This window comes from Canis lupus, chromosome 7 (genome assembly GCF_048164855.1).
Source record: "Canis lupus baileyi chromosome 7, mCanLup2.hap1, whole genome shotgun sequence".
Taxonomy (NCBI): domain Eukaryota; kingdom Metazoa; phylum Chordata; class Mammalia; order Carnivora; family Canidae; genus Canis; species Canis lupus.
Genome location: NC_132844.1, coordinates 3,987,074 through 4,013,043, shown reverse-complemented (window position 1 = coordinate 4,013,043; position 25,970 = coordinate 3,987,074). Strand labels below are relative to the sequence as shown.

Sequence of the window (25,970 nt, the reverse complement as noted above, 5' to 3'; positions counted from 1 at the left end):
GAAAGCGGATGGAGAGGGCTCAGGGGGCGTTCAGGGGGAGAGAGGAGAGGCACCCCGAGATCCGCCGGGGAGGGTGCAGGGGGAGGAGGGGAGAGGCACCCAGATAGCGGGGGGGTGGGGGGTGGGGGAGAGGGCGCAGGGGGAGGAGGGGAGAGAGGCACCCCGAGAGCGGACGGGGAGGGCGCAGGGGGAGGATGGGAGAGGCACCCAGATAACGGAGAGAGAGGGCGCAGGGGGAGGAGGGGAGAGGCACCCAGATAGCGGGAGGGGGGGGAGGGCGCAGGGGGAGGGGGGAGGCACCCCGAGAGCCGCAGGGGAGAGCGCAGGGGGCGCAGGGGCAGGAGGGGAGAGGCACCCAGATAACGGAGAGAGAGGGCGCAGGGGCAGGAGGGGAGAGGCACCCGAGAGCCGCGGGGAGGGCGCAGGGGGCGCAGGGGGAGGCGGGCGGCGGAGGGAGCGGAGGGAGCGCCGGGCGGCAGGTGCGGAGGCCCCGTGGCCGCGCGTGACGCCGCGTGGGTGGCGGGGAGGTGTGCTGCAGGCCCGCGGAGCCGGCGGAGCGGCGGGGGCGGCCCCTGTGCCGCTGGCCCTGCGAGTGCGGCGCGCGGCCCCGCTGCGGCCCGGGGGTGAGCCTGCTGACCGACGGCTGCGGGTGCTGCGAGGTCTGCGCCAGGCAACACGGCGACGCGTGCAACGAGGCCGACGTGTGCGACCCGCACCGGGGGCTGTACTGCGACTACTCGGCGGACCGGCCGCGGTTCGAGACGGGCGTGTGCGCGTGTGAGTGCGCGGGGCCCGCGGGCGGGAGGCCTGGCCGGGCCGGGGTCTCGGCTCCCGGGGCCTGGGCGGAAGCGGCAGATTCTGCAGACTCGGTCCCACCGTCGGATGCAACCCGAAGCCGGCCTTCCCGCCCCTAGAAACGAACCGTGCTTCGGCCGTCAGGGTGGGTGGGTGGGTCGCCGCGCGCACCGCTTTAACCTCAGCCTTTCCAAATAACCCGCAGGCCGTCGTGGTCTGTTTGTTTTTTAAAGATCATGTATTTATTTATTCATGAAATTCACAGAGAGAGAGAGAGAGAGAGGCAGAGACACAGGCAGAGGGAGAAGCAGGGTCCCTGCAGGGAGCCCGACGTGGGGCTCGATCCCGGGTCTCCAGGATCAGGCCCTGGGCCGAAGGCGGCACTAAATCGCTGAGCCACCCAGGGATCCCCACCTAGGGTTTTTTAAAAAATTTATTTAAAAAATTTCCCCCCATCTAGTTTCTAGCTGAGGCAGATGCGTGAAGAGGAAGGCCAAGGGGATCCCCACTCACACCCCGACCCCCAGCTTTAGGGGCTCTAGCTCTGGAACCTGCTTAAGACCACCTCAATCTATCCCTTGACAGCAATTCAGGATCCCAATTTACCTAGAATTAAAATTTTTTTCTTTTCTTTCTTTTTTTTTCTTTTTTTAAAGATTTTCTTGGGACACCTGGGTGGCTTAGCAGTTGAGCGTCTGCCTTCAGCCCAGGACGTGACCCTGCGGTCCCAGGATCGAGTCCCACGTCAGGCTCCCTGCATGGAGCCAGCTTCTCCCTCTGCCTGTGTGTCTCTGCCTCTCTCTCTCTGTATCTCTCATGAATAAATAAATAAAATCTTAAAAAAATAATAATAATTAAGATTTTCTTTATTTGAGCGAGAGAGAGAGCAAGCGAGCGAGAGCAGGGGCAAGGGCAGAGGGAGAGGGGGTCCCAGCCTCCTCCCTGGGCCAGGAGCCCTCGTGGGCCCCATCCCGGGACCCCAGGATCATGACCTGAGCCGCAGGAGGATGCTTACCCCACTGAGCCACCCAGGCGCCCCCCAGATTAAGATTCCTGGGAAGAGCAAGCCCCAGGTCAGTGGCCGTTAGGGCCCGTGCGGGAAAGGCCCAGGGGCAGGCAGGCAGCCCACAGTGCTAGGCTGTGCAGTTCCCAATGTGGGCACCGGGCTCAGACGAGCAATCACACCCTGGGCTGAAGGCGGTGCTAAACCAGTGGGCCACCGGGGCTGCCCTCTATTGGAATTTAATGCACTTAAATGGATTAGAAATTTATTTTATTTATTTTTAAGATTTTATTTATTCGTTCATGAGAGACACACATGGAGAGAGAGGCAGAGGGAGAAGCAGGCTCCATGCAGGGAGCCCGACGTGGGACTCGATACCGGGTCTCCAGGATCAGGCCCTGAGCCAAAGGCGGCACTAAATCGCTGAGCCACCTGGGCTGCCCTAAATGGATTAGAAATTTAAAAATACTTAACTAATTCATTTAAAAAGAGCAAACCCATTGCAACTTGACGGGAATACATATATTTATGAAAAATACTTTATTTTCTAAAAGGCAGAAAAATTTAGTGAGAAGAATGGAACTGTTTTACATTTATGCCCCTTTCTCCAATGTCCGGCTTAAACGGGAGATCGATAGATTTCTGCTTTCCGTCTATTCCTGTGTGTTCTTTTGGTTGCAATATATGAAGGGAACACAGCCTCACACAGATGGGGTCCTTGGAAAAGGCAGGAATATTTTAACAGAGTTTTCAGATAATTGTGAATATTCCTTTTCATATTATATTAGAGCCTGAGAAGTGGTAGTGTCCTGGAAACTAGCTGCATCGTGGAGTCAGAAACCATGTCCGTGAACGTGCCGAGCTCCATGACCATGGAATGCACTGGTCTCTCCAAGACCCACTTAGAGTGTGTCTTTTACTCAGAAGTGATTTTCTTTCTTTTTTTTTTTTTTTTTTTTAAGATTTTATTTATTTATTCATGAGAGATACAGAGAGAGAGAGGCAGAGACACAGGCAGAGGGAGAAGCAGGCTCCCTGCAGGGAGCCCCATGTGGGACTCGATCTCGGGAATCTGGGATCACGACCGGAGCTGAAGGCAGACCCTCAACCGTTGAGCCACCCGGGCGTCCCTCAGACGTGATTTTCTGATACCATGCAGTGGTTATTTGGAAAGTGCTGGTTTGGAACAGTGGTTATGTAGCTGTTCCAAATACCCATACACTTAATCATGTAATATTTTTAACAAATCCCGCGAGTGGATGCTGACCTCGTGGGAAGCTCTGCACGTCGGCAGCTACGGAGACCGCCGCGGCGGATGCAGGTTTCCCGGGATGCTGGTTTTCGCTCGCAAGCCTGCCTCCGTCCTGTCACGGGCCACTTCTCTTTTCCTTGAAGTGACACAGGCTCACTGTTGATTTTCAAGGAAACGTCTGCTGAAACCCGAGTGATCATGGTTTACCCGTGAGTCATTTCTGTAGGTGGAATTCCTACTAAAGAAGTGGTTGGTTCAGCCCCAAACTCCAACAATGGGAGAGGCGCTTCTCCTCAAGATGCTATCGTGTCTGCCAAACTGCTCTGCGCCTACCTCCTTGTGTCCCGCAGGAGATTAAAAAAGGCATATATTTGATGATTAGGATTTATTTTTATTTTTTAAATTTTTAAATTTTTTTTTTTTTGATGATTAGGATTTAACACAGTGATTTTTGCTGTGCTATCAGGACAGTATTGAGTAAAGTTAGCTTTTTTTTTTTTTCCAAAAAGTACATTTCTGGACAAGCAGCAGCGGCAAGGCCAGACTACGGAGACCACCCTGTCCAGTCTGGTGGATGCTAAGCTTCCAGCTGCAGCTCCCGCCCCCGTTACAAACACCAACGCGGGGTAAAAAGCCGGGCACAGCTTAGTATTTTGAGCAAAGGCTCTGACCTTGCAGATCCTCTGGAAGGGCCTCGCTATTGCCAAGAGGTCCGAGGGTCACAGTCTCTGAGAACTGCTGCTCCAGGTCACAAATGCCTGTCGGAGGAGTGAGCGCCCCTTCCCGTTGTCCCGGCGGCAGTGGCATTAGGTACCGTGCAGCCCCGCAGCTTAACCGATGCTGGCTTCTTCCGCCCTCACGCCGCTCATTTCTTACGTCCCTGCTATTGTTGGATTCCTGGGAACACCTCTGACCAGCCGTGTGACTTGCAGTCACCGTGCCCCCCGCCATCCTCGCCGTGATCCGGAACGGGGCCGTGCCCGGTCACTTCTGAGGGACCAACCGGGGCTGAGGGCCTACAATGAAAATGTCTCATTTTCACCTTGTGGCTCATGTTCTGAGAAGGAGGCTCCGGCCGGGAGCCTAAGTGACTGAGGACGCTGCTCCGCGAGGCAGAGAGCTGTCCCCCGTGGCTCCCCCCGGGGAGGCCTGGGCTAACAGGGGTGGCTTCCTCGGTGACCTTGCGCTTCTGTCTTTTCAGACCTTGTGGCTGTGGGGTGCGAGTTCAACAGGGTACACTATCATAATGGCCAGGTCTTTCAGCCCAGCCCCCTGGTTAGCTGCCTGTGCGTGAGCGGGGCCATTGGGTGCACACCTCTGCTCCTTCCGACGCCGGCCGACAGCGACAGCGGCTGCTCCGGGGCTCCAGACAGAAAGAAGCCTGGCGGACTCGACTGTGGCCGGGGGCCGTCCCGACAGCAGCTTTCAACAAGCTACAGAACAAGGCCGGGTGCGTAGACGCGTGTCTGTTGGTTCATGTGTGGCTTCTCGGGGTCTTGTCTCATGTTCCTTTGATGAACCAGAGGTTCCCAGGAGGTACTGATGTGATTTGGTCTGGCTGTACCATCTCTCAGTCTCATAATGTTTAGAGTTTTCCAGTAGAACATTCCAGTGCTTCAAAGCGCTGCTCGGTCAGAGGAAACTCTTCTAGGCCTCTGCTCCTTCCCACGCAACCCCTTCTCAGGAAAACGGACCCAACGTGGTTCCCGGGCACCCTGAGGAGAACTTGCACTCGTGTCGATGTGTTACGAGCCAGAAGGGAGAACCATCCACTCTCCAAAATTTTCCAGGGCAGCTTTGCTACAGGATGAAGGCAGAGCTGGAAGGCTGCTGGTTAAAGATACTTGAGGATATGCTTAGAATGTGTGAACGTCGTTTCTAAAAACAGAAAACTGCTGACATGACATCATCATTTCATTTGCTCGGAGATAGAGCGAATAGATAGTAGAGCTCTGAGCTCTGTCCGCAGTCACCAGCCTCTCTCTACAGAGACACCGGTGCGGCGCCCCGGTACGCGGGAGGGAGGCCGACACCCGTGCGGAGACCCCGCGAGCGTCACCGTATTCATAAAGGCTGTGTTCTGGTCAGCTCGAAGCTAACATCTTTTTTTTTTTTTTTTTTGCAACAATTTAACTTTTTTTTTTGAAGCTAACAGCTTATTTAAGTGCCAGGGCATTTTGGGGATGGGAGTTTCAAAAACCCCAACAAATGAAGCACAGATGAGGAAGGACGCAGACGGTTCCATATTCATGCCTGGTTATTGTTCACGTCTCTGTGTTTTCACTCAGGAATCAAGAAGGCCTTTTTTTTTTTTTTTTTTTGCATAGATATTTAGAGCTTAGTAAATGAAAGGCGCCGTGGAGATGCAAAAGGGATACTCATCTACGCTGAAAACCCTCAAGTTCACTTCTATTATGTGGATATTTAATAAAAGCAACTATGGTCTGAGAAATCAGTTTTAGGTGTTTGAAAACGAACTCTAGGAAAGGAACATTCTCGGAGACTTCCAATACGCCAGTTAATTTGGGAACAGTTGAACAGGTTGTGGTGAATTTGCATCCAGCACACTTCATTGTTCAGCTAATAGCATGACACTACTCATGCTCCAAAACCTCCGAGATGATAAGCCAAACTCTTCTTTGTTCGAAAGGTGCAGGAACACTTGATTTTCTGCATTGGATCTGAGGGGCTCAGGGTGAGGTCTTGGGACCCACGTGTGAACCTCGCTGGTGAGAAAATGCCTTAGGCTAGCAGTTTGCACAAGTGAAATCCCCTTGGATCAGGTTCAGTTGGTCTCCTTTGTGGCGGAAGGGCAGTTCCAGAGGATTCATTTGGAAACTGGTTCGCAGGGAGTGTTAGGTGGCCATTCTTTGTGGCGAGTGCTTTGCTACAAAAAAAAAAAAAAAATTCTGCCACTGTGCTCTGTGGTCGTAGAGGTCACAGGCCTGGGTGTGTTTCAGAGGACATGTACGTCTCTCTCCTGCTTAACTGAAACTGTTCATGGGCCCAAGCAGAGGTGTGGTTTTTCGAATCAAGCACAATGACACACACACACTTTAAGGAATATTTGTGACAGTAACTTACACGCTTCCTTAGCGCCAGGCAGCCCATGGTTGGGGTTGGGATCCAGCCTCTGTCGGCTCAGTATGAAGCACGCAGTGATGTGATGCCCCCATGCTTTTCCTCCCTGCTCACCAAATGCTAAATAACCTCTTAACTTTAGAAGCTCTTCTAGTTTTCTTGCTTTTTAATGGATGTTAACTTCCTGAACTGCAGCTCTTAGCTTAACTTTAAGGGGGTTATTGGTGAGGTGATCATCTAACCTGCCTTTATTTATTGCAGATGCGTGCCGGGCTTTTAATCTGCTTCCTGCACTGAGGTCTCTAAACTGTTGTCTACCTCTCCAGGTATCTTCACGTTTCTGCTTCCTCTCCCTCAGCTGCTTGTGCAATCGCAAGATCCAACTGCAATAACACTGAGAGCTGCAAAGTATCATTTTATTCAGAGACGGCAGATGCTGGCAGATGCTTCAAAGCGGCTGATGTTTCCCATCAGGAAGGCAGTTGGCGGGGGCCTGGGTGGGTGGGAGGGGGCAGGAGGAGGGTGTCTTTTCAGAGTTTTATTTATTTATTTAAAAGATTTTACTTATTTATTCATGAGAGACAGAGAGGGGCAGAGACACAGGCAGAGGGAGAAGCAGGCTCCCTCTGGGGAGCCCGATGTGGGACTCGATCCATGGACCCAGGGATCACGACCTGAGCCGAAGGCAGACGCTCAAGCATTGAGCCACCCAGGTGCCCCCTTTTCAGAGTTTTAAACTGGCATTTTGAAGTAACGTAGCCAGAATGCTGCAATGTCCAACTGCAGACTCAGACTTATTCCAAGCATCCATTTGGGAAATGCTTTGAGACAATGAACCCATGTGTAGTTTGTTTAAAATGAACTTAAAATGGCTAAATTCATTCATGAGCAGAAGAAGCTCCCAATGGATTTCTAAGAAGACGGAAGAGTTATTTTGCACCGCACCACATTGTATTTTCGTTATGCATCCCCTTGCCCTCCCTTCTGCTAAGCAGGAATCAGTGGAGGGGGCTCCATCTAACCACCAGCTTACCCACCCCCCACCCCCCATAAATCTATCCATCTTTTCTTTTGGCAGGTCTTTTTCTAGAGCTGATTTGAAATGGCTAGTCCATGGAAGGAATACCATGGGCCTGATACCATAGGGAATGTAGCAATTAAGTTGAATGAATAAAATAGATTACACATTTGCCATGACTTAGTCTATGGCTATTCTGATTACTTCAGTGTAATGCAGAGAATTTTCTAAAAGACTAGATTAAGGGGCACCTGGGTGGCTCAGTGGTTGAGAGTCTACCTTCGGCTCAGGGCGTGACCCCGAGGTCCTGGGATCGAGTCCTGCATCGGGCTCCTTATAGGGAGCCTGTTCCTCCCTCTGCCTGTCTCTGCCTCTTTGTGTTTCTCATGAATAAATAAATAAAATCTTAAAAAAAAAAAAAAAAAGACTAGGTTAAAACAAGTGGAGGAAAAATAACTGGGCTCAATAGGTTATTCTCGAATAGAACTTTTGTATTTTAGGTTTTAACATATTACGAAATTTAACATTAAGACATTGTTCTGATTAATATCTTGAATTCCTTAATCCTACTACTGTCTATTTCATTGTTGAAAATAATATCCAGCAAGATGCGAGAATGAGAGAAAACGCAGTAGTTTAATACTTGGTGAGCTAAGCCGAAGCAAGTGGGTGCATCTACTCAGATTTTCAAAGATAAAGATTTTTCTTCTTCCTAAGAAATTGGACTATAATATTTGCTTGAAAGGTAATTTGGAAAGTGGGAAGAGGAGAGAACGAGTTAGACCAGAAGCTTATTCTGAATTACATTACATAAAAGGTTCTGATCTATTAACTATTAGCTGAAAAATATTAAAAGTTGTCTATGTATTTAGATACACATCTACTCTCCCCCCCCCCTTTATTTTAGCTTATAGGAACCTCCCGCTTATTTGGAAAGGAAAATGTCTTGTGCAAGCAACAAAGTGGACTCCTTGCTCCAGAACGTGTGGGATGGGAATATCTGATCGGGTCACCAATGAAAATAGCAACTGTGAAATGAGAAGAGAGAGAAGACTGTGTTATATTCAACCTTGTGACAGTAATATATTAAAGAGAGTAAAGGTGAAACTTAATTTGATGTAACTTCATTATAATTCAATATTAAAAGAGTCCTAAAAAGTGCAAGTGTGTTTCAGGGGAGAGATTGGGTGTGACTCTTGTAAAAATAAAATCGCCTCCGGGTAACTCTTAAAGTCAAATGATCTCTGAGGAGAACAAAGATTAATCTAATTGCACTTCATGGGGAAAATCCTACCCAGCGAAGGGGTAATGTTAACCCTATTGATTCTGCTCTAACAGCTTAGCAGTGTGGGTCTTGACCAGCCTGGTTTGCTGTGGTACACCCACCATGTATGTCTTTTAAAAGCAGATCCTTTTCGGATTCCAATTTTTTAGAATATATTAATTTTATGTGGTGGAGTCAAGGCAATGGATAACAGATTTTGGTTGTTGCATCGTAATTATTGAAACAGACCTTACGAACATCAGAGAAGTTCTGATCTTGGTTCTTGATCCTTGGATCACCAAGTTGGAGGGGGAACCCACCATTTCCAAAATGCTCTGTGCTTAGATAGTAAACTTGCCAAAGGACTATGATAACATATTCACACTAGAATTGTTTGGTATAATTAGAGCTGGTCCTCCTTCTAGGGCAAGGCAAGATGACGGTCTCAAGAGTAAGTCTAAGGAATGCTAAAACTCATCTCCAGGTTATTCCCGATCATAGTAAGAAGCTGACAACTCAATTTTAAAGGAATTAAGATAGGTATTCATTTATTCATCCACTCAAAACCGCCTATGTTAGGGAATTTGCTGTCTTAGGTAAATAAACATTTAATAAGACCTGGCCTTTGATATTAAAGAAGACAGAAAAGTTCTCACTGTAGAAATTGTGGAACTAAGTGAAGGGTGGACAGCAAAAAAAAATTGGGGAGCGGCTCCTACATTATGATGGGATAGGAACAGGGGGGCACAGACCCCTGGCGAGGGGATTTCAAAGGTAGGAGAGTGCGGAAAGTCACTGCCCGCGTTTGTGTTTCCGCATTTGTGTTTCCATATATAGTACTACTTTTTCTAAACTGTTGTATTCAAATTAAAGAATGACTTAATGTTATGTGCCTTTTCAGATCCCGAAAGGAAAAACGTGCCAACCTACTTTCCAACTCTTCAAAGCTGAGAAATTCGTCTTTTCTGGATGCTCAAGCACTCAGAGTTATAAACCCACTTTTTGTGGAGTATGTGTAGATAAGAGATGCTGTGTTCCTAATAAGTCGAAAATGATCACCATTCAATTTGATTGCCCAAATGAAGGCTCATTTACATGGAAGATGCTGTGGATTACATCTTGTGTATGTCAGAGAAACTGCAGAGATCCAGGAGATATATTTTCTGAGCTCGAGATCCTATAAAACCTAGTATATGTGGGAAAAGTTAGGTTCAGGTGATTATGTCATTACCTAAGAAAATTGGAATGGTTTCAAAAGGGTGGCAAATCTACCTTATTGGTTTAAAACAGTAAGAATGCCTACCTATTCTCAGATGACTATCTTTAAGGCATTAGAAGCTATTAAAAAGGTTCTCTTAAAAATATATGTAAAACTTGGTGCAGCTCTTTCTGCTTATGGGTCCTGTCCCGGTGCTTTAATAAAACCACCTTTTTTTGCATCCCCCCCAAATTTATTTATATATATATGCTAAAACTATATGTGTATATATATATATATAAATTTATATATAATGTTAAAAATCTTAAAAGTAAACTTACTTTAAAATGTGTAATTATGAAATACACAGTTGCTTTCATCTACATACATACATATTCCATACATAATGGAAAAGTTATTCAATTTACAAGAAAGCATTTTACTCTATAATCTAGAATACTTTGTTGAAAATGTGTAAAAAGTTTAGAACTTTTTCGGAACTTCTTTACAACTTTATCTGTACTTTGACAATGTAGCCTAGGATTCCATCAGATGATAATCATTACATGGTGTGTAAGATTCTAGGTTTAATTCTTAAATAGGACAACGATTAAACTGTCAATGTACTTTTTAACTTCCATTGCCCTAGTCTGAGTATCAGGTTTATTAAGATTTATTTTGGAAGGAGAAAATAGAACTTCTTTGGCCATTGGTGACCACGGTAATCTAAAAGTTTTTATACCAAATACTGTAAAAAATTACATTTCCAAGATAAAGATCAAGAGCAGTATCCTTACTTTGAAAAGTAAAAAAACTTAAAAACTTAACACTGAAGGAAGCACAGATAGATGATTTGGCTTGAAAATAAACTGTCCCTAAAAATTACTTCCTTAAATGATAACTCCACCTATGGATTTAAAATATAAATTGTATTTAAGGATAAGTTAACATTAAAATTGTAACCGGAGATTACAATAACTGCAACACTGTCACTGGACTATTACAGTCATTTTCCTGCGAAGTCTGGAAGAAGATGTCAAGCTAAGTAATGTTCTGTTTGCTTATATAAATGGTGACAGACAAAACCAATTATCAAGCGATACTGTTTAAAAATATAGACATTTATTATTAAGAAATCAACTGGTTTAATAATAACATTATATTTGAAGATAATTTAATACATATTCATGTTAAAATAAATGTAAATTTGGATTCTTTTGAGTACAAACAAGTGGTTACCCCAAGGAGAAACAAAATCTCCTTCATACTATAATAAAACCTATCCTTGTAAAGTTAGTGGGTATTACATAGAAGTATTTATATTGTGTTCTGCTATTCCTCATACTTGCTTTTAAAGAATCAGGAGAATTTAAACGATATAAAAAAATAAATTATAAATAAATATAAAAATATACCTGTATATGATTTTTTTAAAAGACATGAATTATCACTTTATAAATGCCTAAATATGAGATTATAAATAAAAATGTTGAGGAACTCTGTTTTTCCAATTTTAGAAAAGGCGAATTTTCTGAAGACAAATGTTTGAAGTTAAGGTAATAGGACTTCACTAATTTCACAGGCTGGTATTACCCACAAATTGTGATGAAATGAAAACCACCACTCTTTTTTCTTTTTTTTAGACAAAAATACTTTCTAATAGGAAAAAGTGCAAAGTGGGTTTTCTGAATCACAAACATTCCAAAACAGAAAGGAAAGGTGATGAAAACCAATGTAAAATTAAGAAAAGTAAAAATTGCATTTTTGGGGTATTTTTTACATAGCTATGCTTAGTCTAGGTAAATCTTCCACAGGCATGCATTTTGTGGCATCCAGTTGGTTGTATTCCTCTATGAGCCTTGATAAAGATGACACCGCTTCCATGAAACAGCTTTCTTCCATCCCTTCAATTTGTAGATAGTGATGAAGATGAGCCTATAAATAGTAAACTGGATACTGTTGACCATTTTCAGAAAATTGAAAAAAAAATATATCTCCTAAAACATAAGTAATTCTTCATTAAAATGATAGTTCACTCAGCTTTACAAGAGAAATGAGAACTCAAATCCTGTGAACTCACGAGATCTCTCGTTTAGATAGTCTGAGTGCACCTCTCCTCTTCAGCTATAATCAGTACGATGAACACAGCAGTCGGGATTGCCCCTGACTTGTAATAGTGTAATTCACAAGAAGACATCTTAAATAGCCAAAACAATCACACACAGTTATGAAGGTGTCCTGACAATTACCTTTTTCTTGTAGAGCCTCGTGAATCTGTCTCTCAGTTCCATGAAGGTGGGCTTCACGCATGTGTTATTGGCTAGAGCTAATAACGAATGGGAATGGCCCACAGGCGGTACTGAGCACAGGCTGGTTTTCCAGCCTTCTTGATTCCAGGAGATGAACCGGAGAGAAGGTTTCAATCTGAGATGCAAAAGCTCAAAGGTGAGAATGAAGGTACTGAAAATTCTGCCGTATATGGCAGCGGGTATTACTGAAGGCACCATTCTCTTTGCTCAGTATTTAATGTAAGCTATCTATGTTTTACTATTAGCAGTAACATGGTAGAGCCCGCCAGTGAGCTAAGGGACATTTACTTGGGAGGACGTTAAATCTGGGGATGAAAAAGAGAATGAAAATACTACATTTTTCCTTGTTTTGGGAGTCAGTAGAGTTTTCCTAAAAATAGACTGTCAAAAAATAGTAAAACATAAACTTAGAGGCAGTGTAGTGTGGTAGTAATGAAACCAATAAGTTTTCTGAACACCTTCAGAGGATAAAACATATCCTATATCATTCACTATTCATAAATGACAATTTTGCGCATTAGTATTTTACGTGTGAGAAAAACAAGGCTTAAATGAGGCTAAGTAGTTTGTTCAAGGTCACACCTTAGTTAAATGGCAATGCTAGAATCTGAAGAGAGGCCATCTGAACTACTATGCTACACTGTCACAAGTAGTACACACAAATCATCATGGAAATATAAAATCAAACCTTTCAATATTTCTGCGAAGATCTGAAACCTGTACATTTCCTCTCACCATAAGGGCACAGGCGAGGTAGAGACTGTGTTTGGGGTCAGCCCGAATTAGCTGGTGATCTTTACTAAAGGCATCTGAGAACATCTGGTCCAACCTAGAACAATGAAAATCACTGTTTATACAAAATATCATTTCTTCTCTGTAGAACTACAAAATGCGAAGACAGTCACCTTCTGGTCAATAAATTTCACACACAAACACATTCTACGTTTCAGCTATCATTTTCTCAGAACACAATCTTGAGAAATACGACAAGAGAGGAGGACATCATTTATCCTTTATTTAAAGAGGGGAAGAAAAAGGTGCCAACAAGTTTGTATCTAACAATACACAGCATCCTAGTCTTTAAAATAGCTCCAGCCTGGTTCTTAAATCTCACTTAACTCAATACAAATATGATTAGGTTCCCAGAATCACTCTAGATTCTGTGTGCTGGATCTGCAGAATGATTGGGAAGAGCTGCAGAAATCACACTGTGTTACTTACTCATTCAACAGATATTTACTAAATGCCTACTGTGTGCCAGGCACTATTCTAAGCGCAAGAGACCAAGCAGTGAACAATTTCTACTCAAATGGAAAAATAATTCTACTCTAATGGAACTTACCTTCTATTTTGATTATGTGACAGCAAGAATAGAAGACTCCTTTAGGGAAAGTGAGCTGTGGGGATTCATAAATCCTCTGCTACGGTGTTCAAGATTTTGTTGTGTATGCACTTTTGGGGATTTTTACAGAGATGAGGAAACCCAGAAAAGCTTAAGAATTACTGTACAAGAAGTGGGCAAACTCATTCTTGGTTCATCCTCTGCCGCAAAACGTAAGAACTAGGAGCTATTCGTCATTTTGGCATACTTATCTTTATTTATAGAGAAATATGGAATTTCAAGAAACAAATATACACACTTCATATGTGATTATTTTCATGTGATAAAAATGGGACGAGGTACAGGACTGACATTTATTAATAAAGGTACCCCCAAGACATTCTCACTACTAAGAAATTAAAGTGTTTTAAAACTACGACTTCTAATAGAACAATTTTAAAACAATTTATTATCTTACTCAAGGATAAATGTGTTCATGTGCTGATACGGCAGCCTCTGAAATATCTATAGTACAGCAGAAAAAGGGCAAAAAAGAACACAAAGATAGAACACTGTGACAAGTTCCCTAAGTGCTAAAATCTTTAAAGTCCCTTATACGTTTTCACATGTTTTGATTAGAAAGAAACCTTTGTAACAATCATGATTATATGAATAAAAAATGTTGCAACAGTATAATTTTTATCAAAATATCCAAAAGCAGGATTAAAAGAAGTTTAATTGGCTTTAAAACATTCAGGTTGAATGACCAAGTCACATTGTTTCCTTTATGTAGAACTTAACTAGAAATTCCATGTCTTTATTTTTTAAGAATTAACTTTAAATGTAAAAATGTCTGGATTATCACTCTTGTACAATAAATAGTTTAGCACCAATTTACATGTGTGTCTGTATTAAAGACGCGTATTTTATTTAAATACACTAATTTTTAATATGCAGGGCTGATAATAAGAGTGAACATTTAGTGAGTGGGTACCATGTTCCATACACAAAGCAAGCTGCTTAACTCAAGGTCATCGGCATCCCATGCAGGAAGAGTCTCATCTATTAGTTGGCATAACTGGTTACTTGTTAGCAGCTGAAATCAAAGTTCATCAATAGCACGGTGACATTTACAGTGCAGAACTGTTATTTTGCCCAAACTTAAACTATAAAGAAGATCTTTAATTTAGTTTCTACTTTATCATTTATATACTTTTCTCTTACAGAGTTTGACAGGACCTTTTTCCTCTGTCAACTGTGGATGTCAGTGAGACCTTTTCAAGCTTGTCCTCACTGTCTGTGCTCAGAATATTTTTCAACTACATTTTTTTGTTAACTAGACTGATTAAGTTTTATGCATATAAGTGGTACACAGTTACAAAACAAGGTGCTCTGGAAATGATATATAGCAGCTACCACGAAAAACCACACTGGAAAAGCCTTCTGTGGTGCTGGACCAAGATAAGAACTTTAAAGATACTCTTAATATACTCAACAAGCCTATAAGGTAGGTGCACTGATTCTCATTTCCACAGATGAGAAAACTAAAAGAAAAGTCTGTCGCCTGCCCAGTGACAGAATTAGCATTCAGACTTAAGTATGTCAGACTTCAAAAGCCCTGAAATCTGTTTCAATAAAAACCAATCTTTATTAATTTCATTAGTTTAAAAATCTACATTTCAAAGTTTTTCAAATACTTTTTATTTTTTTATTTTTATTTTTTTTTTAATTTTTATTTATTTATGATAGTCACACAGAGAGAGAGAGAGGCAGAGACACAGGCAGAGGGAGAAGCAGGCTCCATGCACCGGGAGCCTGACGTGGGATTCGATCCTGGGTCTCCAGGATCGTGCCCTAGGCCAAGGCAGGCACTAAACCGCTGCGCCACCCAGGGATCCCTCAAATACTTTTTAAATAATGATTTATAAATAAGCATTCAAATAATGAAAAAGTGGTTGTCATCAGCTGCATTTTATGTTCCTCTCACAAAGAAAATGACATGAAAAAATACCTAGCATTATTACAAACTTTAAAAAATGTTATTTCTTAAAAACAACTCAAATTATCAAGTAATTGGAGTAAAGTGACTACATCTTACCTTCGGGTAGGAATGTTAACATCTGCCAGCGTATACAGTGGTGTTAGACTTGACACAAGATAATGCAGTTGAGGAAAAGGAACCAAATTCATGCTGATTTCATTAAGGTCCATATTAAGGGACCCTTCAAACCTTGCAGAGCTAAAAAAATCAACATTAAAGCAAGAGAAAAAAATTTAATGTTAAGATTTTATACTTTTGAATGCAGCTTTACTTATTCAGCAGGCATTCTTAAATCCTTTTGTACACTATTCTTCAGTAGAGAATATTCCTTTTTTTCTGTATTAGTGAAATTTAGTAACATGAATATCATGTACAAAGGTAATTATAATGCACAACATCTACAGCAATTCTTATTTGTGGATTATGTGATGTGCAATCAACACACTATTATGTTGCACGTTACATATACAAAAATGTCTTACTTAAAACAGACTTTGAGTTAAACACATACAGATCAATAATTTAATTATTCTATAAACTTTACTACGTTCCTCAAGCATCTGCTTAATGTACTCTATAGTTTGGAATAAAATAATGCTAAAGCAATCTTCCTGGAGCAAAGTCAAGGAGATATTTTGGACCAACAATAAGGAGGTAAATATTAGCTGCTTTAAAAAATGAGGATGTTCTACAGCAAAACAATATGCTTACTGTTATCTAACCAAGTTCTCAAGTGTTTATCTGTGACAGCTTTTTTCTTGTAACACTTATTATTATTTTCTGGAATGTCCCTGGGAGAATGCTGGTTTGGAGTAAGAAATGAAAATTCTGGTCCATGACTCCAAGATTTGAAAACACTAGACAAAATAAAATCAAATAAAAAGAAGTTCCTATGACTTAGAAAATCTAAAAAAAAAAAAAAAATGCAACTATGAAAATGTTACTGCAATCACCCTCAGAGGCCAAGGGAAGCTTTTAAACTGTCCTAAAATATGCCATCAATAGGATTTACCTTGTTAGGTTCAGCAGCAAATTGGCCACAATGTTGTTCATTGCATCAAAGGGCTTCTGGTGCCGCTTTTTAACAGCCCCAGCACTTGAAGTAACCAGACTCTTTGCCTTTATAGTTGTGCCCAACTTTCCAGAATTCACCATGAGGTCAATTTTGCTAATGATGTCAAATAAAGACTTTTAAAGAAAAAATATTGGGAGAGAAGCTATTAAGAAGAGCAGACATAGAGGACATTCTACCAGGAAGGAAAGAAGAGAAAGAAAAACAATTTAAACTTATTTTACCTTCAATTAGAAGGCTGAAAAGGGAAGAGAATGTTTCATATGCACATAGAAACATAACAGGAGACTCAATGTATATATGATACATCTATAAATTATAATGTCATTTCTTACTTGGTTGTCAATGGGCAACACACAGTCTGCATGCTCATTAAGTTCCTTCATTGCCAAGATGCTATTATAAGGCGAGGTTATGACATCATCCTCAGCAGAAGGATACACTGAAGTCACGAATCTGTATACTTCTGGGAATTCATCCTCAAGTACCTTTAAAAGAAATGTGCCAAGTCCAGATCCTGTTCCTGAGGATTAAAATTACAAAAACAAAAACAAACCAGCATAAGTGATTCAAAATAAGATTGTGAGGAACTTGGAATTTTCTGTTTTTTTTTTTTTTTTTTTGGGTAGAAGCATACATTAATAACCAGAGCATTACATAGAAGACAGCTTTGATTCCATTAAAAACTTAAAAAACACATAAAAATACATATATATATATATATATATATATATATATATATATAAAACCTACAAACAGAATGAAAAAGGTAGACTAAGAAAAAATCTCCAACACATATGATGGACTAAATTTCTTTAATAAAGAGGTCTCACAGTCAACCACCAAAAAAAAAAAAAAAGAATACAACAGAAAAATGAGTAAAAGTACGTAAATCATAATGAATCAAATGGTGAACAGATGTGAGGATGTTCAATCCTTTTTCTAATCAAAGATATCTAAATTAAAACAATCTAATTTTGAACATATTAGATTTATGTCATAAACTCAGTGACAGTGTGGGGAAATAAACTTGCATAAATTGTGCTAATAATATGGATTGGTGAATTAATGTAGGAAGGTGTTTATAAATATCAATCAAAATTTAAAATGTACATATTCTTTGGTCCTACTTTCCTTTTGGGAATATTACCTACAGCTACAGGGGCATAACTGAGCAGAACTGTATGTACCAGATGTTCAAATGGGGATTATTTATATAACTAAATACCATTTAGTATTTTATAAAATACCTAAAATTCTAAAAATACCATTTAGAATTTTATAAAAGAAGCTAAAAAAATGTTTAAAACAACATCCACTAATGGGAAACAGACTTTAAAAATTATTAAATATTAACACAATTGAATTCTATGAGACAGAGAAGACACTGAAAGACATTCAGGAAAGACAAAGTTAAAAAATGTCAGAATGATATGCACTGCATGATCTTGTTTATGTTAAAACACACACACACACACACATTTTTAAAGGCATAGAAAGTATCTGGAAGGATAGAAATTGGCAAACTTGATTACCCGAGAGGAGAGAGGCTAGGATTTAGATGTGGGAAAGGGGACCGTTTTTAACCTCTACTATTATTTATTTTTGCCAGTAAACTATGAATATAGTCTTCTGAGACTTTTGAGTAACAAAGGGATTTAAAAAGGCACCATAATGAACTATAAATCAAATTGTTTTTTTCTGAAAACCTATCCAAACCTGGAGGTTAATTATACTAGTACAAAGAAAATTTGTTTAATTTAATGATTATGATGATGATCCTCTAAAGACATGCCTACACAGCATTGTAACTTTAATTTTAAAATGTTATCATATTGAATAATATGTATAAAAATCAATTCATATAACCTGCTGAATATAAAATCTTAATCTGAGCGTGGAGAAAAACAGCATGGCAATTTTTTTTTTAACTCACTAATTCTATTTGAAGTGAGCAAAATAGGATATGTTTCTAGTTCATAGAACAAAGGAGCAAAATACTTCATTTGCAAGGTATAGGCTTCCCTGGGGACAGAAAGCAATGCAGATAATTTATTCTAGGTCAAGGTAATTACCATGTAAGGAGTGATTTAAAGGAATTAATAAGATTTCTTTTACCTATGTCTCTTATTGGACACAAGAAAGGCTGGAAGGCAGTTTAAAGAATATTGATATTTCTTAGCACAGGTATCTATGAACAGGGATCCCTGGGTGGCGCAGCGGTTTGGCGCCTGTCTTTGGCTCAGGGCACGATCCTGGAGACCCGGGATCGAATCCCACGTCAGGCTCCCGGTGCATGGAGCCTGCTTCTCCCTCTGCTTGTGTCTCTGCCTCTCTCTCTCTCTCTGTGACTATCATAAAAAAAAAAAAAAAAAAAAAAAATTAAAAAAAAAAAAAATTAAAAAAAGATATCTATGAACAAGCCAGAAATGCTTAGCCTCTAGGTGGGACATGAGACTATATAAGCAAACTCTTAAGAGAAAGCATTCCCCAAAAGCTCACAAATATTGAAATGTAGTTGGAAATTTTATAAAAGAAGCTAAAAGTAGAAGAAGAAAAAACTCCAGATTCAGTAGTACTGACTCTTAAAAGGGCTTCGGTTTAAAAACAATGGTAACAGAAACAAAATTTGACAAAAATTTAAAATAAAAAGAGTTATGAATATACTCATAAACACATACAGTGTTAAAAGTTGTAACTTTATTATAAAGCATAGGTCTGAAAACAGACTACTGTTAGCAAAATGAACTCCCACTTACACTTTCACATTGTTTTAGGGAAATGTGTGAATAACTTTACCTCCTCCCATGGAATGTATTATAAAAAAACACTGCAGACAATCACAGTGCTCTGCCGACTTTCTGAGTTTCTCTAAAATCTGTTCTTGATAAAGACTGCCAAAAACTTTGTGACCCACAGCCCTGAAAAAAAGAAAATAAATTATAAAAACACTCTGGCATTTATTATTTCAAGATTTTATTATTTCTGAACTAAATGAAAAGATTACAGAGAAACCTGAAAAAGCATTTTTACTGTATTAATTTTGTTTCACATCAAATAAACCGTATTACGATATTTCAAACATACTAGATAGAAAATATAAAAAATATATAGATCTATAATCCTCAAATATCCTGATAAAATAGCTCATTACTGATGGATATTAAACTATGATTTTCTAAATTTATCTCTTTTTTTTTCCCTTTGGTATAAGACTTTAGTTACATAGTTTTTTCTCATCTCCATTTAAAATAAATACAAATTGCAGTAAATTTTACATATTAAAAAGCAGAAAATAATCAACTAGAAGGACCTTAAAAATAAAAAATTTGGAACATATTGGTTTAATATATGAGAAAACACTGGTCACATCATGTTACCATTAGCTGAAATGATACACAATAGAAAACTGATATTCATAAGGCTCTGCAAATCTTTTTGATTAATCGAATTTGTAAATAGCACTTTGATGCATTAAAGAATGATTAAATGATTAAAAAATGAATGAATGACTTCCCCACAACACGCAGTCTGGCTGTGTAACTCAAAAATCACATGTAACTAAAGTCTTATACCTAAGGAAAGGAGCTACTTAATTTTTAAAAAGCAGCAAAAACAGTCTCAATGTAAATTTTCAAATGATCACTGTTGAAGCTTTTTACCCCGTTAAGGAGAACAGACAGCTAAATACTTAAGAGCTAAACACAGCCTTAGGCTGAGCTTAAATGCTGGGGCACTGGTCTGGCTTGCACTTCTTACCAGTCCTATCAAGTCTGACCCATTGGAGAACTTGATAGAGTCAAATAATACAGGTAAGAGAACAGTTTATAAAAAGTTAAAATTTAAAAAAAAAAAAAAAAAAAAAAGTTAAAATTTCTTGTCACTAGTATTATGGAAGAATCAATTTATAAGAAATTTAGTAAATCCATTTTTCATGAGTTTTCTTTAAAAAAGTGATAAAGAACTATGATACAGGTGGCTTTTAAGCATTAAAAAAGCACCATCATTTATACAGAAAAAAGATGATGGACCGAAAAGCTGAGAGGCAGGTTTGGCAGGTTAGATCTTGCTTTCAGGTCAGCAGGACCAATTAGAATAAAGGAAGTTCATTTTTTTTTTTTTTAGATGACATTCAATTTTTACATATAGCATATTCTCACCAATTATTTCCTGAGCCGGAAATATCAGTGATGAGCTGCTTGCTATCAAACACATCTCTCAATGGTCCCTGAAGAATTTCGTTTACTACCCCTTCCTCCATGTCAATCAAGACAGCCTGAGAAAGAAAAAGAACATTGAATTAGCATGTTTTTCCTTAGAGCTAGTCACTCTGTAAATTAATTTATGAACTGTAACTTGCATTGCTCTTTTTATAGTTTAAGCTTGATCAAATGTGTATCAAGTCTTTATGTAGAATCTGTTATTAAGAATGAAAAAGTAATTTCACTGTGCTCAAGAGGTAGGATACAATTAAAAGACGGATTCTAAACTCTTATCCTACTCCAAAATACCACGTGGGATGAAAACGGGAGCTGAACAATCCCAACTGATTTTCTAACAATTCTTTTATTCATGTGCCTACGTGATTGTCAATGTTTTGAGAACAAGGGCTTGGAAATTTAAAAAGTGCCCTGACCAGAAAAAATTCTCAAAAGGTGTGCAGTATTTTAATGCACTTGCTCACCAGGAGCAACCATGCTGCTCGTCAGGAATCACAGCCCAAAACTGTCCAATTCAAATCAGTAAACTTACTATCACATGCCAAGTGAGGCCCTGGATCAGGTGTCAAAGATTACAACAGGGTCCCCACGCCCAAGATAATCTAATTCGTTACCACAAACATTATTGATATAGGAGATGACCTTTATTACTAAGAAGAAAATGATGATATAAAACGTAAAATTAACTATGGAAAGAAAAATAGAAAAGATTGGAGGGAAACACAGCAAAAAGCAGGCAGGGATAGCTTGGCAGTAGGATTAAATACTCCCTGCCCCCACTGTTTCGTACTTCTTGTGTATTCTATACTGAGGAAGAGGAGTAAAAGAGTGAAATAGTTAAGTAAAAAAGCCAAAAAAACTAATGAAATAACCTTAGAGTACACCACAAAGCTATTAGCTATTCGATTCAGGGTCCCAAAGAAAGTGCTTCGTTTACAGGCTTTTCTAGTTCTTGCCACCCTGTAACATTAAATGCTACCTGTGGCTGTCCTACGTGCTTTTTTTTTTTTTTTTAATTTATTTATTCAGAGAGAGACTGAGAGGCAGAGACACAGGCATAGGGAGAAGTGGGCTCCATGCAGGGAGCCTGACGTGGGACTCGATCCTGGGTCTCCAGAATCAGGATCAGACCCCGGGCTGCAGGCGGTGCTAAACCGCTGCGCCACCGGGGGTGCCCTGTCCTACGTGCTTTACACGTATTACCCCCTTTGGTCCTTACAACCCTATATATGCTTACTATACTTACCTGTCCTGCTTTACACGAGACAACTGAGGCCTAGGAGAGCTAAATCACTCGGCTGTGATCACCCAGCTTGTAAGTGGTGGAGCTGAGAGTCACACTGGTTAGCTTGGCTGCAGAATCTTCAGTCTACGCTCTCCTACCTACTGAAAAGACACAGTCAAGTTCGAAATTTATGGGGGTACTAACTACCGAGGGGTTGCAACGTATGCCCATTTAAACTCTGTGAATTAAATGGTTTATATAGGGCAGCCCGGGTGGCCCAGCGGTTTAGCACTGCCTTCGGCCCAGGGTGTGATCCTGGAGACCCAGGATTGAGTCCCACGTCGGGCTCCCTGCATGGAGCCTGCTTCTCCCTCTGCCTGTATCTCTGCCTTTCTCTGTGTCTCTCATGAACAAATAAAATAAAATCTTTAAAAAAATGGTTTGTGTAGTTAATTAGCTATGCTACTGCAAGCAAGCAATTAAAACAGTCTTACACACAGTGGATCAGAAATACTGCGTTTCTAACTGTACAACAGTACATCACAGTAGGATGTTAGAAGACTATATAATTATGTATTATAAACGTGCTCTTTTACAGGCAGCACGCAATAGACGTATACTTTACATACACTGGACTATAGAGGGTTACTTGCTGGCACTTGAGGGATTTTCTAGGATATTTTATGGTAATTTTTCTCTTACGTGTTGACTGAAACACCTAATCGGCCGTAAGAGAGCCATCACTGCATGGTAGTAGTAGCATGTGGTATACTACATGTTGAGTAAGATCACAAAAGAAACAAATATTAGCTTATAATGGCCTTGTTCCAAAACAGACTTAAGACTGCACAGTCTGGAGTCACAGCTTTCAGGATCTGAGGTTTATCGTTTTCCGCCAGAGCAGCCTGGTGATAGCTCTCTGGCCTCTGAGCTCTTCCTTAGGTCTAATATAGGATTTACAAAACTCTGAGTGTTTCCACATTGACCTACAATACTGGACACAGAGGAGGGACCTAACCACTAAATCTTCTCGTGAAGCCTGGACTCTTCAGTGATCACAGCCACATACTACTAAGACTCCAGAGGGGAAATAGAAGAGTACCTTCTAGGACAAGTCAAAGGTTACAGAAACACACTGATTTATCCTTTGCCTATAGTGTGCCCTCCACCTCCTACCTCGCTCACTGATGGGGAAGCAGGAAAGAGCTCGAATTGGGAGTCCTCTAGGAAACCCAGTTACTTTTTCTCTGAGATCTGGATTGGGATGTTAGTGCTCTCCAGTGTGCAGAGCACCACATGTTAATCGTCTGAACAGCCTACAAGCATATGGCCTCTGCGACTAAATTTTGTTTTCCAAGGACATTGGAGATTACAGATACAGGAAGACAGTGCTTGGGTACAACACGACTGCTCTTCACTCTTCCAGCCGCGACCCCAGGTCTGATCCTTACTGTCTCAATTCCTTCTACCTAAACCGCCTTTCTTTTTTGTTACAATAATTATTGATCAACAAACTGGAAAAAAGCAGTTTGCTGTAGAGAAACAACAGCAGGAGTCTTACTGGAATGAGATTAAGATGAAATACGGGCTACTGACTCGAAGCATTTTTGTTCGTGAGGCCTTACATGACCATGGTATTCACTGTAACACGGCTGGATCTGTGGTTTGTACTGCGGATAGTATAACTCTGATGCAAAGAAACGCTCCATTATCTTCAAATGAAAAATTAACCTGCATTAGTATGTGTTTCAGGCTTAGAGTTAAGAAAGTTCCTTTGTTATCATTTATCTAGATGTGGATCTCCTCCGAAACGGTTACCAAAAAATGCTAAATACACAGTGTGTTTTTACTTTAAACACAACATTTCCCCCCTGAAGTTTCTGATAGATATAAATGTCTGTTTAATTACATTTATACTAAAGTGTGGCTTAGTAAATACTTTTTTTCTTTTTTTAATTTGAGAAGTTAAAGTTTTATTCTCATGATAGTTACAGGAGTGTAATTATTTTAAAAACACACGCAGCGTTAAGAATGCAAGTATATAGATCTTACTCGTGCTTTCAGAGAACAAATTTTCCCCTTGGAAATACTGCCACCATCACCAACCACTCTGAAAGATAAAAAAAATGGGAAAAGGTTGTAAGATCTTCCGAGGCTAATACTGCTGTTAGGTAATAAAGCGAACTCCCATTTATATAATAAAGCTACTTACAGGCCTGGTGAGGCAGACAACATAGGGGTGAGGGCAACATAGAAGGTGCCATTCCTATTCTTCTCCTGCCCACCCTCCCATTAGGCTGAAAAGTGGGGTACTTTTCCCCTGGCTGTCTTTGTAGTCAGGGCTGGCCATGTGATCCAGTTCTTACTAATGAGATAAAAAGGGAGGTATTCTGGGAGGCTTTTCTGATAATAAAGAGATTCGGATGCACTTGGTGCCAACTCTTCCTTTTCCCCACTTTGAATATGAATAAAAATGTGATGCATGGAGTGGAGGCTGCCACTTTATAGTTTGGAAAAAATAAACATGCAGACAAGAAACCAACACAATAGCAATAATGAAACGACAGTATCTTGGTCTTTGAAGACACTTCTCCAAGCCTAGGTCATCCCGTTCCCAGGTTTCTTTGTATGAGATAACTGGATACTTCTATTGCTTAAGTCACCATTAATGAGGTTTTCTACTGTAGCTGAACATACATCAACTGATATATCAGTTATATTACTGTTGACTATCTAAGGCTATTCCTAGAATTTCATGTTGAACTGAAGTAACTACATCTGTGACCAAACACAGAATTGCGGTCAATATAGTTTACAAGAAAACAGACAATATGAAAGGAAGCTGAACTGAGCACAGATGATGCTATGGGCTGGGTTGGTAAACTATGATCCTTGGGCCGACTCTGACCAACTGCTTATTTTCCTAAATTAAGTTTTATTCAAACACAGCCATGCCCACTTGCTTACGTACTAGTAAGCTAGACCTGCATTCCTGTTACAACAGCAGAGTCCACGAGATGTGACAAAAACCTGGAATATTTACCTCTGGTCCTTTGCAGTAAAGGTCTGTTAACCCCTAGCATAGGTAAAATCCTAGTATGCTATTAAAAAGGTATGGTCGTTTCCTCAAATAGATACAGGAGTGTATACAAGAAGTGGAAACAGGGGATCTTGTTTTTGAAAGTTTTTTTTTTTTTTTTTTTTTTCCTGGAACAGATGCCAGTAGGTGTTGCTAGTACATAGCAAGAGTCAAATGCCAGGACTCATCTCCCCTTTTTGGAGAAACTTGGGAATGGGGAAATAAGAATGCTCTCAGGTTAAATTATAAAACGGAGTAGAGGAGAATGTGGTTACGGAGTCAACTTATTTATTTTTAAAGGTTTTTATTTATTCAATCATGAGAGACCCAGAGAGAGAGGCAGAGACCCAGGCAGAGGGAGGAGCAGGCTCCACGCGGGGAGCCCGACGCGGGACTCGATCCGGGACCCCGGGGTCACGGCCTGGGCCGCAGGCAGGTGCTCAGTGAGCCTCCCGGGCGCCCCAGGGGAAGAATCCTAATGCTGTGTGACGAGACTTTCACCCCATCTTACCTGGTATCCACATTTCGAAAGAAGCTGCTTATTGCCTCATCATAAACTCCCTGCTAAAAAAAAAAAAAAAGAAAAGAAAAAAAAAAAAGACATCACAACACTGCTAAGGCTTTGCCCCTGGCGCGGACGGTTTAACCACCTCCCAACACCCCGATGGCTGGTCCCTGGCTGCGAGCGCAGCAACACCGACGCCGAACCAGCTACGGCCGAGGCCCGGCGGACGGTGCAGAGGAGGCGGGGCGGGGCGGGGCGGGGCGGGGCCGGTACCTGGTTGACCGCGGCGTGCTCCCTCAGCGCCAGGTCCCAGAAGCAGCACCCGATCTGGTTCCCGCACTGGCCGACTGCGATCAGGGAGGCGGGGGAGACACAGCGGCCATGAGGCGGCACGCAAGGGGCTGCGCGGCGACCCGGCGCCCCCCATCCCCGCCCCCGCCCTCACCGGCGCCGCTTACCCTGCACCACCACCGACTGGGTCATGCTGCGGCGTAGCGCGGTCCGCGTCACTTCCGTCCTCCCGGCCCGGCCCCGCCCACGAGCGGCGCGCCCGCGGGAGGGCGGCAGCCGTAAGTCACGCTGCTGCC

At 41.2% G+C, this 25,970-nt stretch overlaps 2 protein-coding genes across 5 annotated transcripts in view; one reads left to right on the top strand and one right to left on the bottom strand.

Moving 5' to 3' along the window:
* Window positions 1-14,138, top strand: part of CCN6 (cellular communication network factor 6) — a 20,964-nt gene extending 6,826 nt beyond the window's left edge. The window contains exons 2-5 of the mRNA XM_072833924.1: window positions 539-777; window positions 4,252-4,500; window positions 8,057-8,250; window positions 9,315-14,138. Coding sequence (XP_072690025.1) covers window positions 539-777; window positions 4,252-4,500; window positions 8,057-8,250; window positions 9,315-9,596 — 964 coding nt within the window. The 3' untranslated portion in view covers window positions 9,597-14,138. The remainder of the gene's footprint in view (window positions 1-538; window positions 778-4,251; window positions 4,501-8,056; window positions 8,251-9,314) is intronic.
* Window positions 10,712-25,926, bottom strand: TUBE1 (tubulin epsilon 1). 4 transcript variants are annotated; one of them, XM_072831703.1, is made up of 12 exons: window positions 25,842-25,926; window positions 25,657-25,730; window positions 25,390-25,442; window positions 23,852-23,909; window positions 20,515-20,630; window positions 19,154-19,275; window positions 16,796-16,877; window positions 16,295-16,450; window positions 15,340-15,480; window positions 12,609-12,749; window positions 11,861-12,035; window positions 10,712-11,546 (listed from the first exon to the last, which is right to left on the bottom strand). In XM_072831703.1, exons 1-12 carry the CDS (start codon window positions 25,864-25,866, stop codon window positions 11,388-11,390), a joined length of 1,302 nt encoding a protein of 433 aa, XP_072687804.1. In that variant the 5' UTR covers window positions 25,867-25,926; the 3' UTR covers window positions 10,712-11,387. The 4 variants fall into 4 exon arrangements, with proteins under 4 accessions (XP_072687804.1, XP_072687802.1, XP_072687803.1 ...); XM_072831701.1 differs by having other exon boundaries at window positions 16,295-16,470; window positions 16,690-16,877; window positions 25,842-25,925; XM_072831702.1 differs by having other exon boundaries at window positions 16,295-16,470; window positions 16,690-16,877; window positions 25,390-25,439; window positions 25,842-25,910.
* Between the last annotated feature and the right edge of the window lie 44 nt (window positions 25,927-25,970).

Excerpts from the sequence above, each read along its gene's own strand:
- TUBE1 (XM_072831701.1), bottom strand. The coding sequence starts at position 25,866 with ATGACCCAGTCGGTGGTGGTGCAGG. Across the intron at positions 15,481-16,294 it reads TTGCTGCTGAACCTAACAAG|CTCTGCAAGGTTTGAAGGGT; the intron begins GTAAATCCTATT and ends TGATTTTTTTAG. Across the intron at positions 11,547-11,860 it reads CGAGGCTCTACAAGAAAAAG|GCTCATCTTCATCACTATCT; the intron begins GTAATTGTCAGG and ends TACTATTTATAG.